The sequence below is a fragment of the Rhinolophus ferrumequinum genome, chromosome 19 (genome assembly GCF_004115265.2).
Source record: "Rhinolophus ferrumequinum isolate MPI-CBG mRhiFer1 chromosome 19, mRhiFer1_v1.p, whole genome shotgun sequence".
Classification (NCBI taxonomy): domain Eukaryota; kingdom Metazoa; phylum Chordata; class Mammalia; order Chiroptera; family Rhinolophidae; genus Rhinolophus; species Rhinolophus ferrumequinum.
The window spans coordinates 14,247,570-14,267,146 of record NC_046302.1 but is presented as its reverse complement, the minus strand read 5'-3'; the positions used below and the strand labels follow the sequence as shown (position 1 = coordinate 14,267,146).

The 19,577-nt window shown below is 38.5% G+C and overlaps 1 protein-coding gene across 2 annotated transcripts in view; it reads right to left on the bottom strand.

Annotated features, from left to right (window-relative positions):
• Positions 1-13,260: 13,260 nt before the first annotated feature.
• The window catches only part of MYOM1 (myomesin 1), a 126,302-nt gene continuing 119,985 nt past the window's right edge, over positions 13,261-19,577 (bottom strand). For both annotated transcript variants that reach the window (XM_033087602.1, XM_033087603.1), the window contains 4 exons: positions 19,233-19,269; positions 18,953-18,975; positions 16,568-16,623; positions 13,261-14,061 (listed from right to left, as the gene is read on the bottom strand). In XM_033087602.1, coding sequence (XP_032943493.1) covers positions 13,768-14,061; positions 16,568-16,623; positions 18,953-18,975; positions 19,233-19,269 — 410 coding nt within the window. In that variant the 3' untranslated portion in view covers positions 13,261-13,767. The remainder of the gene's footprint in view (positions 14,062-16,567; positions 16,624-18,952; positions 18,976-19,232; positions 19,270-19,577) is intronic.

Below are 19,577 nucleotides of genomic sequence, written 5' to 3'. Positions count from 1 at the left end.
AGCTTAGCTCCAGGTCCAGTTGCCGATGTTAATTGCAGGTAGCGCTGCCCACCATCTCTTGCAGGAGTTGAACTGGCAACCTTGTGGTTCAGAGGGCGTGCTCCAACCAACTGAGCCATCTGGGAGCTCAGCGGCAGCTCAGATTGCCATGTTCAACCTTAGTTGCAGAGGGGGCAGCCCACCATCCCTTGTGGGAATCGAGGAATACAACCAGCAAGCAACCTTGTGGTTGAGAGCCCACTGGCCCATATGGGGATCGAACCGGCAGCCTTTGAAGTTAGGAGCATGGAGCTCTAACTGCCTGAGCCACCGGGCCAGCCCCCCAGAACTATTTTTGCCAAGCTTTGCAATACAGCATGTCTTCAAGCTCAAACTACTGCATTAACTACATTTTCCAAAGTAGGATAATTTAGTTAGTGTAAAAAACGTATGTTATCAGAAAAAGAATGTTGTACCTTCTTGTCTATTCGTGGGCATCATTATTTTCTGACAAGAATCATTTCTTTTTATAATCAAATAACTCTGTTTGAGTCAACTGCTTCTTTATGATAGATGCTGTCAGAATAACTATTGTGAATTAAAAGCTTATTTGTTAAAGTTAATGAAGTCTAATGGTAGAAGTTTGAGGCTGATTGATATATATATTTGCACAGCTAAGAAATAAACTCAAATTGGATATTTTCTTTGATGATTAAATATACTCACATTTAGTTTTGCTTTCATACAAAACCATAGTAAAGCACAAAGACAGAAAAAACGAAATAATCACCCATAATCCCAATCTATAAATATATAGTTGTTAACAGTTTGATATATGCCCCCTTTATCTCTTTTCCTCTGTATTTATTTATGTGATTTTAAATTTTAAAAAAGGAAATGTACTTTCTTTTCCAATTAGACAATATATCAATTAACATTGTTCTATAGCATTCCCACAGTAGATTACTATAGTTTTCTTAATTAATCTTTTATATTTTAGCATTAAAATTTTTTTCATGTTTTGATATTGTGATGAACATTTTTATTCAAACATCATAGTATATCACCTCTATTTCCTTATGCTAAATTGTTTAATGCAGGATTTCTGTGTCTAAGTGTAAACATTTTTAATATGTTTGATCCATACTTCTGCTTTTTATTCCCTTTTACAAAACTTTTAGTTATGCTCTAATATTAGGCAAACAAGCCAGGCCCAGGTAAATTGTGAAGGCCAAACGTTTTGTTTCAGATGTTCTATATGTCTGCTCTTTCCCACATCAAAATCTGTTTTCCAGAAATACAGTTATCCCTTGGTATCCTTAGGGGATTGGTTCCAGGACCCACCACAGATACAAAAATACCTGGGCGCTGAAGTGCCTTTACAAAATGGTGTGGTATTTGCATATAACCTATGCACATCTTCTCACCATTATCGCCCAGCCTTACACACCATGGTCTGACTCTATAATCACTTCCTTGCAGACTGCCCTTAACTCCGTTTCTGCATCTCTCTCCATTTACTCACCTGGCAAAGCCCTGGTGCTCCATCATAACTATACTTGTGCAACTGAGTATTGTAGAAAATTACATAACTCTGTTGACGAGTTTCATGTTAAATGCATGACACAGATTTCAAATGGGCCCTTGACACTTCCTGCAAGCGATACTACATTTCCTGGACTTTCTACAACGTTTATATCATACCTTTTTCTCTCTTCAATAACTAACCCAATCCTCCATCTTCCTCCTGCATCTTCACTTTCAACTGATGACAGTCTCATAATTCGTGAAGAAGATGGAAACAAGTAGATAGGAACTTACTCATCCTCTCACCATTAACTATGAACTCTGTGCTCATATTCTCTGCCTTCTGTTCTATTAAGGTGAGGGAAAGGGTACCTCTCCAAACAAAGCCAAACCTCTACCTGTGCTCTGGATGTCCTCCCTTCTTATCTATTCAAGGGCTTCAGTCTGCACTTTACTTTCTCCTTCTCCACTCAGTCAGGTTTATCAGCATCTTTTAATCTCTTATCTATTATCCTAGAGAACTCACCCCTTTACTCCAAGTCCCCTTCAGTTACCGTCTCATTTCTTTACTCCTCATTCAGAACAACTTGAAATAATTATCTGTATTTTTCAAACACAGATTTTTAATCTATGATTTAAAAAGTAAATAAATGTAAATTTTTAAAAACTTTGGAAAAACCATATAATAGAAAAAAAAGTTTTACCTTTTAGTCTATTCCATTTTCTTTCAAACCGACTCCTAGGCTTCTGTCACTACAGCTAAACTCAGTGCCAACTTCCTCCTCATCTGCTACGGTTCATCACTTTGTTTAGGGTGGACAAATATTCTTCTCTTTTGCCTCTCTGACATTCCATAGTCCTCCTCTTTCCTCCCAAGTCTCCCTTCCAGTTGCATTTGCTGGTTCCTTTTTGTCTTTTAGGACTCTAAATGCTAGTGTGCACTAGTAGTGCTCTTTTCCTTATTTCCTTCTTTCCAGAGGTGCTTCTCTCTTGGAAGCCCATGGCTGTTGGTAGTGTCTGTAGTCCAGTGACCAAACATCCGTCTCTGCCACGATCTCTTCCCTGACCCACAGACTTTGTGCGACTTCTTACCTGTCATATCCATTGGTGGGTCTACTAGGTGTTTCAAAATTAACATGCCCAATAGGGGATGCTTGATTTTTCTGTTTCTCCCTATTTTCACTATCTCAAGTAATGCTACCACCACTCTTCCATTGAATAGGTCAAAAGTCGTAAAGTTATCCTTGATTCTTCTCTCTTTTTCTCATTTACTATACACAATGCATCAACAAAACTTTATTCTCGAATTATATCTTAAATCTGTTCACTTCTCTCCATCTCTATTGCTAACATTTTGGTCAAAGCTGTTATCATCAATTCTCTCCTGAATTAGTGGAAGAAAAACTTAACTCTTATCCCTTTTTTCATTTCTGTCCCTCCTCAATCCATACTCCACTAAGCACCCAGAGTGACCTTTTAAAAAATTAATCAACTCATGTTATTTCTGTGCTTAAAATGCTCCACTGAGTTCCCATTGGATTTAGAAAAAAATCCCAAACTCCTTACCTCACTCTGTATGGCCCTGTGTGATCTGACCCTGCTTCACTTTTTGACCTTGCACCATAATTCTCCTCAATCACTGTGTTCCAGGCACACTGACCTACTTTCTGTTATTCAAACAGAATGAAAACAGAAAAATGTGGACGTGTCCCAGGACCTTTGCAATTGCTAAGAACTCTGCCTGGATCTTCTTTCCTAAACCAGTTCAAACCCATTATTCATTGTCTTGTTGTATATCTTCATAGCTCTTAACTCTAAAATTTTCAATAGAGTACCCTACTTACTAGATATGCAATAAATATTTTTTGAATAAATGAATGACGCAGCTTAATGAAAGTTGTTCATTGATTGATTCATTCTTTCATTATCTTCAACAAAGAATATGCTTGGGCATCTATTCAAAACTCAAGCAGGAGTAAAGTTGAAAGAAATATGAATAGAATCATGAATAACATATTGGCATCACTTCAGAGTCAGCCCTTTTAAATGCTGTAGTTGAGATTGTTCTTGAGACTGTAATAAAATGATAATCTAGCTATTTTTTCCTTAGTCTATTTACCTCCCACTGTTGACAAGGCGGAGCTCTGATTCCCCTGCCAAAGTGTGCTTGCCCACTGAAGCCAAAATTTATGAAGAATGGGCAAGAATGAATCACATACTGTCCACACACCTGCTCTCTATAACTTCTGCAGCTTTCTCAATAGTCCAGTCTTATTCACACACGTAGCTCTCTTATGTTCCCTTTGTCTTCGATATTCTGCATTTTTATCCTGAGGGGTGTCATACTGGATTACAGCACACCCTTATGACCTCATTTTAACTTAATTACCTCTCTAAAGGCCTTATCTCCAAATAGAGTCACATTCTGAGGTACTGAGGCTTAGGGCTTCAACAAATACATTTTGGGGAATACAGTTCAGTCCAATTCAGTCCATTAGAAAAAGAGAACAAATTCTGATGGACAACTTCTTTCTCCAGGAGCATTTATTTCAGCTCACTCTTGTGCAGTCTTATCTGCTTGTAGGATGCTTTCATGGTGCTGAGTGATTTCTTTCTTTCTTTCTTTCTTTCTTTCTTTCTTTCTTTCTTTCTTTCTTTCTTTCTTTCTTTCTTTCTTTCTTTCTTCCTTCCTTCCTTCCTTCCTTCCTTCCTTCCTTCCTTCCTTTCTTTCTTTCTTTCTTTCTTTCTTTCTTTCTTTCTTTCTTTAAGTGTTTATACAATTTTATTTTTCATATTTAGAATTTCTGATCCATGTGAAGTTTATTCTTGCGTAGGATGTGAGGTATGGATTCAATATAATCTTTTTCAAAATGGTTATCCAGTTGTCTTCACACCATATACTTACCCCAGTGATTTTTGGATGCCACGTTTATCACATTCTTTTTTTTTTAAATTAAATTTATTGGGGTGACATTGATTAGTAAAATTATATAGCTTTCACGTGCACATTTCTATAATATATCATCTATATATTGCGGAGTGATTTCTAACAGAAATAACCTCTCTCCTCAGTCTCAAAATGGCTAAAACCCACCTGCTCATTAAAGCATAGATAAAATTCTTCTACAAGCCTTTTCTGAATCCTGTATTTCACCTTCTTCTTTATCCTTCCCTGACTATAGAGCAAGTATTGCATCCCTCCTCTGAACTCAGATAATAGCATATTGTCTATATTTCCCTTATGAACTTGTTGCTTGTGTTATGTTTTTTTATATTGCAGTCATTGCATCAGAAAGACATTAAGTACCTTAAGGGAGAATCTCCATCTGATTCATCTTTGTATCCTCACAGTCTTTGCTCAATAAATATTTGTCAAAGGAGTAAATGTGTGACAACAAAAACAGCCAAACTCACCTATATTTTACACCTGAAGTAAAATGTTGAGAAGTTTCAAAAATCTCTGATCAATAATTGACTCATTTAAGGCATTACATGCTTAGCAAAACTTTTGCCAGTTACTCAAGGTGAGCACTTTGAAACTTTCAGTGAAACAGGCATGAAATGAATGTATACCTTTATACACGCAGATGGATACCTTTTGCAAGAGAGAATGTCATACCGTAACCATGTGGAATTTTCAAGGACTCATGCAAGAAGTTCAGAGCAGAAGTGAATTGAATTAGAATTTTTTCCTAGTGAGTTGCCTAATTTCTACGTAGAATACTTTCAAGGCTAAAGAAGTAAACACTTTCTGATTTTTTCCCCCATATCATTTTAAAGGGAGTTCATAGGGCTTGACTCTTAATTTAAATGATGTCTTTGTAACAAACTTCCCGTGTTGACAAAGAACACACAACATTTCTCTAACTCCAGCTACTATAGAAATGAGGAGCAATTCCAAATGTTGTATTATTTTGAGGTCTTTATGCAATTTTTTGATAGTTCAATTTCTCTAATCTTTATCATGTGTGTATCCCTATAATATACAATTATAATACAATGTAAATGACTATAACACAATAATCTACAGCTATATCTTTATATAATGTAAAATATATGATATATCTCTATGTAGTACATAAATAATACAATAATAACATACAACTATATCTCTATTATATACCACTATAATTGACTTAATTATAACTTAACTTGAATATAATAATTTCAAGTAACGTGTGTTTGGGGTTTTTTTTTAATTCTAGTCTCCTGACTTATTTTGCTTTAAATTATTTATCAACAAAGATCTGAACACTTACTGAATATCTTCAGCCTTGTGGTGATAAACTTTTCCCTTTATTTTAGTTTTGTTTTATTAAAGAAGGGTGGAAATGGGAAAAAATGGCTTTTCATTTCTGCCTTACAGGAGATCAATCTGCTTCCACTTCATAAAAGTTGTTCAAATGTCATTGATTCAGATTCTAGCAGAACTAGGGATATCAAAGATCTCTATTTTATGAGATAGAGTGATTATAGCATGAACATATTTTAAAATACAAATAAAAATTTTTACTACTCTAGCTAAAATGGTTTATCATTATATTTTTACTTACAGCGTTCATATTTATTTTTCAATTTCAGTTGACATTTAATATTATTTTACATTAGTTTCAGGTATACAACATAGTAGTTAGACATTTATATAATTTATGAAGTGATTCCCCTAATTAGTCTAGTGCCTACCTGGCACTATAAATAGTTATTACAATATTATTGACTATATTCCATATGCTGTACTTTATATCCCCATGACTATTTTGTAACTGCCAATTTGTACTTCTTAATCCCTTCACCTTTTTCATCCATTCCCTCAACCCCCCTCCCATCTGGCAATTATCAGTTTGTTCTCCACATCTATGGGCCTGTTACTGTTTTGTTTGTTCATTCATTTTTGTCCTTTAGATTCCACATATAAGTGAGATCATATGGTTTTTGTCTTTCTCTGTCTGACTTATTTCACTTAGCATAATACCCTTTAGGTCCATGTTGTTGCAAATAGGTGCATGTTGTTTCATTCTTTTTTGTGGCCGAGTAATATTCAGCTTTTATAGTTCTTTGGTGCCTTATATTTTAAGGCAATGACCTTCTTTAACACAACATTAGGAGTACGGAGCAATTTTTTTAAATGTTAACAACCATAAGGTGGCGTAGAAACAAAATTGCTGATTAAAAGCTTGGGAAAATAGCCGCTATGGAAGGCAATGTGGAGATTCCTCAAAAAATTACGAATAGAATTACCATATGACCCAGCAATCCCTCTCCTGGGTATCTACCAAAAAAATCTGAAAACATTTATACATAAAGACAAGTGTGCTCCAATGTTCATTGCAGCTTTGTTTACGGTGGCCAAGACATGGAAACAACCAAAATGTCCTTTGATGGTGAATGGATAAAGAAGTTGTGGTACATATACACAATGAAATATTATTCGGCGTTAAGAAAAGATGAAATAGGACCATTTGTGACAACATGGATGGATTTTGAGATTATAATGCTAAGCAAAATGTGTCAGACAGAAAAAGCAGAGAACCATATGATTTCACTGATATGTGGTATAAAACCAAAAACAACAAAAGAACAAGACAAACAAATGAGAAATAAAAGCTCATAGACACAGACAATAGTTTAGTGGTTACCAGAGGGTAAGCGGGGAGAGGGGTGGTAGATGAGGGTAAAGGGGATCCAACATATGGTGACGGAAGGAGAACTGACTCTGGGTGGTGAACACACAATGTGATTTATAGATGATGTAATACAGAATTGTAAACCTGAAGAAAAAAAAGGCTTGGAAAAATATAAAATTGAGAAAAAGTCCAATTAAAAAGTCTTTACAGAAAATAGTCTAATTCTTTAAACAAGCAATTTATGCATAGAAGCCAATAAATATTCTCTTCCTTCTCCCTTTCCTTCTTTCACCTCCTTCTCAGCCACCGACACACTGAGCAGCTCTCGTCTTGCCTTACTCTCTGTCCAGTGAGACGGAAAAAAACAATTCTCTCCCCAGTTCAATTCCATGACTTCTGGGAGTGCCTGTCCAGAGGTCAAAGCTGTCTGTGGTTTTCCTCTTACCTCAGACATAAACCTGGCTAGAAGGCAGAGTTTTAGAGGCTGAGGGCACTCTGCCATTTTCGGTCAGCCTCTCATGCTGAGACCTGTGAGGAACCGAGCCTGACCCAAACCATTGCTAAGTCAATTTTTCTTGGGTGAACAAATGAGTAGAAAAAGTGATGGCTTGTATTAGTATAAGATATATATATGAATATCTTATATATATGATATATATAAGATATATATATATATATGAAAAGTCACTTAGATCTTAATAATTATGAGCTGGGTAATTTTGGAAACTTTCACGTAAATTTTAGAGCTTGAGATTTTAATCTATACATATCAGTTGATTCTTCAGAAGTGTTTTAAATTATCTAAGACTTTTCTTAAACAACTTCATCTCTAAAACTATGAGGTAAAGGGCAAAATGCAAATATCTGAAGACAAGACACAATGATGGCCATTGTGTTTCAAGCTTGTGATCTTCCATAAAATCTGTGTATTTTATCTAAATGTCTTCCTGTAGATAAGCAAAGCAGGACCCATAGAATAGAACATAGTGAACACTTGAAAGGCGCCAGTGGTACTATTAGTCCATAAATCAATTTTTCAGTTGATAGCAGTAGATACTCAGAAGTAACTAGAACATACAGTTTGTGCTAATAACAATATAATGTTAGTTTATATCACAAATGCTGCAGAGTACGTGGAAGTGTTCCCAAAACTGCCAAAGTAGTAAAGAAAATTCCTAATTCTATGCCTGAGAAAACTGGATTTTAATTTCTCTGTTGTAAAAGATTTGCTGCCCTAATGTAGATTTATTAATGCATCACAAAGATGAGAAGGTTTTGTTTTTTAATACACAGTATAAGAATTCAAAGTTCTCAGTACTTTAAGTCACACTTTCTCTTTTATTTTTTTCTAAGAATCAACCCTAGTAATCACTTAAACATCATCCTTTGTTGCTTTCTGGTCATTCTTCTCATATCGCCTCCCTCTCTTGCAGTTAGGGAGCTTTGGAGCTGATATCTTTTGAAAGCAATAAATTCTTACCCTGAGTTTTTAGTTAACGCACAATTTTGCCATGCTGCTACACCCCCTGCCCCCAACACACACCTCTCCTTCTGTCTCTGGGCTGCTCCCCTTTCAAAAGACAACTGTCCACCCAGCTGCTCAAACCTGCAGATAGGTAGGGGAGTCCTCCTGAGCAACTCCTTCTCCAAGTCCTGCCCATTTACCTCCTAAATATCTCTCTGGTAGGTGCATCCTTATCTCCTTGGCCACCATTGTCACAGAGACACTGCAAGAGCCTCCTGAGTGGTTCAGCTCTGGGTTGGATTGGACTTCCTGAGACTAGAGGGATGGAGGGATGGCATATGCTGTCAGTGGTGGGGCCTGCATGTATTCTCGTGCAGCGACTCTGATGGGATTAGCACTGAAGCCTGAGAACACTACTTCTGGCCAAGGTCTGTGTGGAGAGAGTGCAGGCTCTGGGTCTGAGTGCTTCTGGCAGAAGTGTCTCAGGAGCAAGAAGAGACTTAAAATGACAAGAATGTACTACATATTTGCCTACGTATTAACCAGTTCTGCTACTTTTCATTCTTTGTTGATCTAAATTTCCATCTCATACTATTTGCCTTCTGACTGAAGAACTTCTTTTAACACTTTTTGCAGTGCAGATCTGCTGGTAGTACGTTGCTCAGCTTTTAGTTTGCCAGATAAAGTCTTGATTTTTGCCTGAATTTTAGAAGACTGTTATCAGTAGGTAGAGAAGGTAGGCTGAGAAGTTTTTGTTTGATTTTCAATGTGGCACTTTAAAGATCTTGCTCCATGGTCCTCTGACTTTTACAGTTTCTCATGAGAAGTCTTGTGTCATTTTCACTTCTGTTCTTCTACATAATCTGTCTTTACGCCCCCTGGCTGCTTTTAAGACTTTCTCTTTATGAATATTTTTCAGCAAATTCATTATGATATGCTTTGGTATTCTTCCCTGTTGCTGCCTAATAAAATATAGTCAATCTTTCCTCTGGCTTCTTGAAAATGTAGCATATAGTTATAATAGATATTTTAAGGTCCACGTCTGCTAATTATATCATCTCTGTTATTTCTGGATTTGTTTTTGTTAATGTACTTTCTTTCCCCCCCAAATGTGTATTATTTTATTAGATTATAGAGATCTGCTCACTTAAACAGGTTAATGATCATAAAATTGTAGTAATAACATTTCAAGTTACATACTTATAAGCCACAAATAAATTACTGATATACACATAGGTCATTGTATTTCAAGAGATACTTAAGCATCTTTTTTGAAAGTATAATACATTTATACTTTTGCTGTTGGAATTACGTAGTGTTAAAATGACTAAAAATTATTTTGAATTTTTATTATCTGCTCAAAGAATATTAAACTATTAACTAATTATTCTTGATACTTCCATAATATTTGTGTATTTTTTTCCAGTTTTATTGATATATAATCGACATAGAACATTGTACTAGTCTTAGGTGTACAACATGATGATTTGATATATGTATATATTGTGGAATGATTACCTCAATAAGTTTAGGTAACATCCATCACTTAACGTAGTTATAGTTCTTGTGATGAGAACTTTTGCGATCTACTCCCTTAGCAACTTTCAAATATATAATGCTGTATCGCTAACTATAGTCACCATGCTGTACATTACATCCCCAAGACTTATTTAATTTACTTTTATCTTGGTGATTGGTGGTATTTTCTTCTATCTTTGTATATCTGCTGACTGGATGTTTTTGATTGGATGCCAGCTATTGTGAATTTCACACTGTTGGAGAATGTATTCATTTGAAGTGTGCTGCACTTTGTTCTGACACACCATTAGGTAATTGCAGATACTTGATCCTTTTAAGGCTTGCTCTTAAGGTTTGTTAGGGCGTTAGGGCAGCTTTTAGTCTAGGGTGAATTTAGTCCCACTACTAAGGTGAGACACTTCTGAGCACTCTACCTGATGTTCCATGTATTACTAAGTCTTTTCATTCCAGACTGTGGGAAGGAAAACTATTCCCAGCCTGTGTGAGCACCAAGAACTGCTTGGCCTACTACTTCTTGGTGGCGCTTTCCCCACAACCCACAGAGCAGAGCTCAGCTAGAGACCCAGTGCTCTCTCTCTGTGCAACACCCTTCTCTTTAATACACTTTACCACAAATTCTAGCCACCTCAGCCTCCTTGAACTTTAATCTCTATCCCCTCAATTCAGTGAGACTGTCAGGTTCTATTTGGGTTCCCCCTGGCTGAACTGCAGCCTGAACAGTCTGTCCAGGCAATAAGTTGGAGCAATCACAGACTCTCACTACTATTTCCCTTCTTTCAGGGATCACAGACCTGCATGTCTGCTAGCTAGTACCCGCCAGTGCTTCCCCATATTTTTTGCCTGGTTTTCTAGTTACGGTGGGAGGACAATTTCCTTAACAGTAATCTTCTGTGGACAGACACAGAAGTCCCTTGTAGTTTTACACTTGCTTCCCTGGGGCCCCAGATATTAGCCATTTTGGGGAACTCTTGGCTTGGGATTCCTACACCTTGTGGTGCTGTAAATCTGGACCCCACAAACTGGCAGGACTGGCTTGAGGAATCCATTAACTTTGTTTTTCTACCCAGAACCACCTCCAGGCAGATGGCAAGCTTCCATATAGCTCCTCCATGTTAGTTTGAGTTCGTGATAGTTTCACTATTCCCGGTTTTTTATTTTATTATTTTATTTTTTTGAGTGGGCTACCCTTTGTGCACCCCAGCTTTCCGTAGAGATCTTGGTGTGCAGCTCCCCATTTTGAACAACCTGAGTCTGCGTCTCTCATTCTGGCATGGGTTTTGAAACTCCAGTCCCATGCCATAGGAGCTATAACTAGGTAATGTCATTATTTTTGCATTATGGCATCTGTGCATATTTGATTTTTGTGTACTTAAAATAGTTTAGAAAATTTATTCTAGTAATAGTTCAGCTTTATGATTCTAACATAAAATGCTTAGTGATTGTGATTTTATGTTGAAGTCTTACTAAGTTTATATACAAAGGAGAACACTTAAGAGAACTCAAAATTTCCCATATTTATATACTAATTTTATAGGTAACTAATGTTATTTAAGTTCTTGGAAAGGTTTTGTTTGTTAAGTCAGACAATAGTAGTACTTAAACTGGGAAACGAATATATTACCTTATAAATACAGTTTAACAAGTTAAAGGGAATTGGTTGTACTAATAAAGTACCCTTAAAATAGATTTTTTTCAACAGTTAGATTTGTCAATAGAAAAATGAGATTTTTTTCAAGCTAAAGTTCAAGAACTTAGGAAGATCTAGATTTTTAAATTTATTACTTTAGTATATTGAATATTCATTATATAAAACTAAACTCTGAATAGTCTTTCCTGTGCTCCAATACGATCCTCTTTGTACCAATACCTCACATTTAGCAGGTCACAGATTCATGAATTCTTGTAAGTTAAAAGGACCTTCAGCATCATTGAATTGATAGAGCTATGATTTCAGTTCTTTTTCCCTTGTAGAAACAGCAGCTTTTTACCTAAGCCATCAAGTCATGATGTAGTTGACTTAATTTTGTCATTATAATGACTGAAATAATTCTTTAACCATTGTATTGAGAAGTCTCAGTTTATAGAGCTATGAATACAAAAGCCATTTTCCTCCCTCACTGCCACCGAGTTCCATCAAGTCTCCGTGGATGGCAGGGATCTTAACGATAGCATACTTTGATTTCCTAAGCTCTCACATTAGAACACATTGTTTAAAAGTTGTATTTTCATTGGATTCAAAATCCTTCTTGTTTTGTCCCCAGTCTGGGCTCCAGTAGCATGGAATTGGGAGTGGGGTAGTGGGTTCTACTTGCACACACCTCCCTCCCTCTCTTCTCCCGACCCTGAGGACTCTGCTGCTGGTCTCATGAAGGTGCATTTGGGGTTCTGTAGAGAGTTTTAGGGACCTCGCATCTGCACAATTCCTTGGAACACAGATCTGCCCCTGCTTCCCTCCTTTCTCCTTTCTTTGGCTACCCTGCTGGTGTTCATTTTCCTTCTAGGTCCACTTGTCCAGAGGGAGCCCTTTTGCTGAGGGAAGGAGAACTTCAGACTGCTCAAAGTCAGCTGCCCCTTGACCTTCTGGGAGCTCATCAACTTGCCATGCCTGTCAGGGAGAGCACAGTGTCTTGCTCCTGCCCAGTGTTCAATGTCACGGCAGCAGCATGGGGCACTTGGCTGGACAAGGGAGTCAGCAACAGTCAGATCAGACTCAATTTCCAGTCCTGAACGTTGCAAAGGAAAGGATGTGTAGGTGTCCCTGCAGACTGTATAAGGGACTCTTGGTAGGAGGAAGGAGGAAGGAGCGAAGAAACCCCCTTTCACCATTATTATTTCCCTCCAGTGGTGTGTGAGTGATTGTGTGTCTGTGGAGAAGGGGGTCGGGGGTAGGGTTGGGGATAAAACCAAATTTCCTAAAGTAGAATGCTGCCTGCCGGCAAGACATACAAGGAGAAGAAGGCCCCAAAGCTGGCAGTTCTCTGAATTTAGAATGAGGGTTCTTCTTCTGTTAGCTGTAGGCCCTTAGTCCCCAATTCTGTTACTAGACACCCTGAGAGAGATGTAGCAGAAGCGACCCAACTGAGCAGCCAAAGAGTAAGAATGAGAGAAACACTGATGGGGAAGAGGAAAGGTGTGAGGGCTGTTTATTAATACTCAGGAGGTTCCAAATCACAAGACTGCCAACAGAAATGTACATCACTGTCACAACAACACATGAAACATACCGGTTGGCTTAACAACTAGTATCCATCTTGATAGGATGCTGAAGTATAATTGCAATCCATGAGAAGTTACTGAAAAAAGTATAGCCAAGTCCAAACTGCTCCACGACACATTTGTCTGGTCTCCTACCATCATCATTCAACATCCCTCTAACTTTATTCTGGTCTTTTCCTTAAAACTGTTTCCTAATATTTGTGCTACCAATGGTATTGTCTTAACACATGACTTGTAAAGAAAAACTCTCAAAATGTTAGTTGGTGCCTTTTTTTTTTATATGAATAAAAGATTTGATAATTTCCCCCCCAAGCCAGCACAAAAGTAGAGAGTAGAAAGCATGAAGACTTCCTCGCACTTAGCCCACACCACCTGCACAGCACAGCAGTCCTCACACGCCCTCCTGGAGGTCTCAGGTCACTTGGACTGCTTATTGCCTTTCTGAGGCTTCGCAGAGGCAATCCTGGCCTCCTCCTCTGGGATGAACACACTGATGGTGAAGTCGCTGGTCTCCGAGCCATACTTGTTCTTCACAACCAGCCCGTATTTGCCAGAGTCGGAGGTGGTCACCCCGCTGATGGTGAAGTAGGCGGTCTTGCCGGCTTCGAGCCTGAGGTTGCAGTGGTCATCCGAGGCTAGGGACTTCTCATTCTTCAACCACGAGATCTCCGGAGTTGGGTCGCCCCACACAGTGCAAGTGAGATTAAGTGCCTATAAAACAGGTTTTATGAGAGGGAGGAGAGATATCAGATATAACTGTCCAACTTCAAGAAACCTCTGGGAGTGTAGGATGATCTGATGAAGGACAAATCTAAACCTCCCATATCAGGGTTTAAACTTATTATGTGTGTGTGAGTTATAGTTTGAAATCAAACCTGAGTAGGTTTCTTTAGGGTTTCTGGGTTTGGGAACGCTTATTATCAAAACCACACAGAGTTTAATTCCACTTCCCACCTCCATTTTTGCTTTCATAAACACACAGACACCTTTTGCTCGAATGTGGCATTTTGGATTCTGTCTCAGTAGAGAAATCTCCTCACTGCCATAATCACCACCTGCTCACTTTTGCATTTCAATTCCATCACAGGGCCCAGCAACAGAATCCTAACATCTGTTTCAAATAATGGGAGTCATTTTCAAATTCCATCTTCCTCATTCTATTTCTCCCCGAAACCTTACCCAATCTGTTGCAGGTGCAAAGGTGCCCTACGAAAATATATTCCTAACATTTGATTATATTTCCATCCGTGCTGAAAACCCTCTTATTTTAGAAGATCAAGGTTTAGGCCTATCGTCTTACTTTACCATACGTTTTTGTTGGAAATGTTTTAGGTAATTGTAGATTCATATACAGTTGTAAAAAATGATAGAGAGATCCTGTGTACCCTTACCCAGTTTCCCCCAATAGTAACAGTTTACAAAACTATAACATAATATCACAACCATCATATTGGCATTGGTACAATCCACTGATCTTATTTAGATTTCCCCAGTTGTATTTGTCCTCATGTGTGTTTGTGTGTGTTTACTTCCATTCAATTCTGTAACCTGTCTAGTTTCATGTATTCACTACCTCAGTCAAGACACAGAACTTTCCCATCACCACAAGAATCTCTGGTGTTGTCCTTTACAGAAATTATAAATTTTAATTTTTCTATGATAAGTTTTAATTTCTCTGTGATACATGCCCAGGAGTCCAATTGCTGGGTCATATGGTAAATGCATATTTCATTTTTTAAGAAATTACCAGACTGTTTCCTTGAGTAGCTGTACAATTTTGATTTTGATTGCCACCAGCAATGTATGACTGATTCAGTTTCTCTGCATCTTCACCAGCATTTGTTGTTGTCCCTGTTTCATTTTAGCAATTCTGATAGGTGTGTTATGATATTTCATTGTTTTAAATTTGCATTTCCATGATGGCCAACGATGTTGAATTTACTTCACTTTTTAATTTCCACTATTACATTTTTTTCTTCCTAAAATCCAGTAATTAGAAGGAAAAGAACTACAATATACAGGGAAAAAGATATCCTTCTAAATATCCATTTATATGGATCACTTGTTACCTCTTCTGTAAAAGTATCCTTTAAAATTGGGATTAAGAAATCTGTTTTCTTTCCATGATTAATTAGCATTTCTGACTGAATTATTCTACATATACATTTCAGAAAATAAAAAAAAGAGTCAAACTATTGCCATTAAACCTATCCAAGCAGACAGACGAGGTATGTGATTTTGCAAACTGATTACTTGGGGGTTAAAACTTTTGCCAAAACCAAACAAAACTAAATACCTTAGGTGTCATGGAAAAACTATCATCCATACTTTCAATTTGAGTTATAGATCACCAAGTGCTTTCACATACATTCTGTCTCTTAATTCTCACTTCGACCCCGTGAGTTGAATATTTTGAACCTCATTAGATGATGAAAATGGAAAATAGAGTTTAAAAACAAAAGCAACTCTGTGACGGTTGAGCTTAAAGTCACTGTGGTCCTATATTTCACCCAAGAAGAAACGAAGAAATGCAGCTAGCTGAAACCCACCTCTCATTAAAGCCTCTAGATATGCCTTGTTTTATCACCCCAGTTCCAATCACCTACTGTATGTCTCCATTGCCACTTTGAGATGGGAAAAGGTTTTATTCCACTACAAATACCTCTACCCCTATAGCTGGTGTATTAAACTTGTTTTAATGAAACATAGGAATGAAGAAAATGAATCCAGGTTAGAAATTATGTTCATTGCTTTTCAGAGAAATTATTATGGGGCCAAGAAATACCATGTTAAAACTGAATATAAAGAAGTCAGTTTTCAACTGAAATAGAACCTACAGGAATTCATGGAGTAGCATGTTTCTCTTCAAAGGTGAGGTATTTAATAGGTGAGCCAGTTTCCACTAGGTGTTAGAGGTCGTTTCTTCTTCAATTACATTTGTCATATAGTTACGTTTGAACATTTTCCTCTTCTCATGATTTTAGAGAGTAACTCTGGAAAGTGGTCTACATATGCCCACATCAGACAAACTTGCATCCTGATGCTTGGCCCAAAATATTAAGATAACTGTGAACATGACTGCATTTTCAACCCTGTATTTGGCTCTTTTTAAGTCAAGCATAAGCAGCCATGCATAGATGAAGAGAGTGGGATGTCTCTTAAAAGAAGGAACAAAGGCTGTGTGGAAGAAGCAGGGATAGGAGAGCTCTGTGCTTACCTTGCCTTCCTGGATAGTGACCACGTCAGGGAGACCGCCCAACACCCGGGCGCGATCTGCAAGCATAGGTGCTTCTGGTTAATCACTGAAATGATGCGTGTCAGCAATCACACTCACAAAACCACCCCAGGGAACTAATTTTCCAATTTAGTCTCCCTCTCCTTACAGTTATTTTATACCTGTTTTCAATATGCAAAATAGGAAAATGATCCAGTGATGCTGAATGTTAATCTTTCACACATATATTTCGTGTGCACAGGCGCCTCTATCTGTACCTAAAATATCAGCTTGAGATCACTTTGTTGGATCAAGCTCTATAATTTTCACAGCTATTTTCAGCCCTGGCACTTCTGTAGCGCAGTGGGGCTCAGCTTGAGGAGGCAGAGCCGATCTCTATGGAAGGTCTCCAAGCTCAGCATGGCCTCTTTTATGGGCTTCCCTATGACTCAAAAAGGTTGCATAATTGGAGGCCGTAGGCCAGGGAAATCAAGAGGCTCATGTAGACATGGGCTTTCTTTGAGGCTTTCCCTACAGAGATTCTCTTCCTTGTCTCCTGGTAGTTCTTGGTAGCGCTATTCAGGGCTGTTGTCTATGGCCATGAGTACAAAGGCCCACATGTGAGGGGGCAAAGTGCAGGAAGGGTGCTGAAATCCAGGGCTGACTCCCTAGACAAGCCATGTGCTCAGCCTCATAGAAAGAAGCCTGTCTGTAATTCACTCAAAGCCACTCTCTCTGGCACTAACACAATGGCTGTCTCATTTTTAGGCTTACTTCATTTACGTGTCACTCTTGATCCTTATTTCTACAATTCTCCTCTCCCCTAAGTCAGGATAAAGCTTTGACTGAGTCTTGACTGCATTCGCCTGCTAATTCCATTGCACCGTACACCACCTGGAAGCCCAACCCGTCATCTGGCTCCCTGTGCCCCTTGCTGTGTGGTATCAGGAGAATCATGTCACTTCGTGGAACTCAGTGTCCTGACCTGTATGTAGAATGGGGGGAGGGTTGCATTAGACCTGTAGACATGAAGTCTAAACTCTGCTCCATTGCATCTAAGGGATTCCTCTGCGGGGCCTGCGAGGAGGTCAAGATGGGCACTGAGTCAGGGCGCCAGGTCTCCATTCCAACACCAATAACGGTAACTCCGTTCTCACCTAGTTTACATGTTGGGTCTGTGTGGAAGATTTTCGTCCGAAGTAAGTGCCCTATCACTTGTAAAGTTTAAAAACCTGGAGCTAGAAGAGCTCTAACATCTCTTCCAGCTCTAAGCTGCTGTGATCCAGAGATCTGAGGACAATGTTTATGAACTGGAGGGAAGGTAGGTCTCCTTGCCCAAAAGAGAGTTCAGGAATGGGGAGTGGCTATCAACTGCTGCGGCCTGGGCTTTGCTTCTGTGAACAGGTACAGGAGGAACATACTGGGTGCCAACAAGACACGCTCCCTGTGGTTTGGACTCTCTCTCCCTAGCACGCCCCTAATGCTGGCATCTGCCCCATTCACTGTTAGCAGCTGCCTCACAAACCCAGGGCCTGAGTACGGAGAGGGAGAGAGCAGAAAGGAGGGAAGAAAGCAGTGAACAGCAAAGATGAGAAGTTCTATACTGGGTGACCTAGAGCTATGAAAAGGCAGATAGATGACTTCACTTCTCACTCCTGCTCCTGGTTCCCTTCCACTCCAGCTCAGGATGGAGTCTACCATTTTAACCCTCAACAGTTTTCAAATTCTGCCTCCCACACAGTGAAAGAACCTGAATTATTATGACGGATTAGTCTGTGACTTCTGGGATCCTGTAAGACTGTCTGAATGCTTCTTGAAATATTTATGTGTGAAGCAAATGGTTGATAGATGTTAGTAGTGAGCTCACTTTTGGGTACGTAGACATGACAGTTTGGTGTTTGTTCGTGCAGACTGTGTCCAGTGAAATGAAAAAAAGGAAGGCCTTACATCTTTTCTCCTACAGAGGTCTCAGGAAAATGCAGAGTACTTGTTGGGGGACCAGTTTCAGATTTTAAATTTACAAAGATTCTTATTTCTTCTTTTCTTTAATGTAATATAAATGTTTCTGATATGTTAGGCCTGTTGCAAGTGACTTACAACCTATTGTGTGATTTGCAGCCCAGAGATTTCTCCAGAAGGCTGGCTGGGTGACAACTCAAGTCAAGAGCTGTGTGACATTCCTATAGTGTAACCTGAGACCTTCTTTTCATAGACAGTCTTACTCAAGAGAATAAATGAAAACATATGTAGAACACCTAAGATTTAAACAGAAAAAAAAAAAAAGAAAAAAGACCCACTTTCACTCTCCTCCATCTGTAGTCATAATAGAAAAATAAAAGTTGTATTTTGAAACTATGCCAGGAATAAACGGGAAGGGAGTTTACTTACTTTTCTCGGCAATGGCAGCTTGTCTGTGGTTGAGATAAACGAACAAACATACAAACAAAGAAGAATTTGGTTTTAGTGTTACTTCAAAGTAGCTAACCTTGACTGCATTTCATTACCTAAGAGACATTTTGCTGCTCAACAAAGCAGTGGGAAGAGCTGCTTTTATTGCGCTTGTCAAAATGAAAGACCCTCTCTGTCACTCAGATGGGGGAATAGCACACAAAATGTTCCAGAGACATTAGTGCATGCAGATGGCATTGGCTAGGAAAAAGGGACTTACTTTAATCTCTGAAATTCGGCAAAGGCTTCGTCATATGCTTTAAGGGGAAAAAAAGAGAAGTTAGAATTTTCTCATCTCCCTGTGATGACACACAGGGACCAATTATATAAAATTCACAATGCGAGGTCAATGTGATCAGCACAGATATAACTAAGCTGATTTTCAATAAGACTACATCTATGCGTTCACTCTACAACTTGATGGACTTAACGAGCAAATACTTTTTAGGTAGAAAATGTGAACTAGTGGATTTTAGAAGCTTTCAATTCCATGAGAGACCTTCAAACCCTCAAACAGAAAGGCAAAGATTAGCTCCACCAAACACAAAATGGGAAAAGAGGTCTG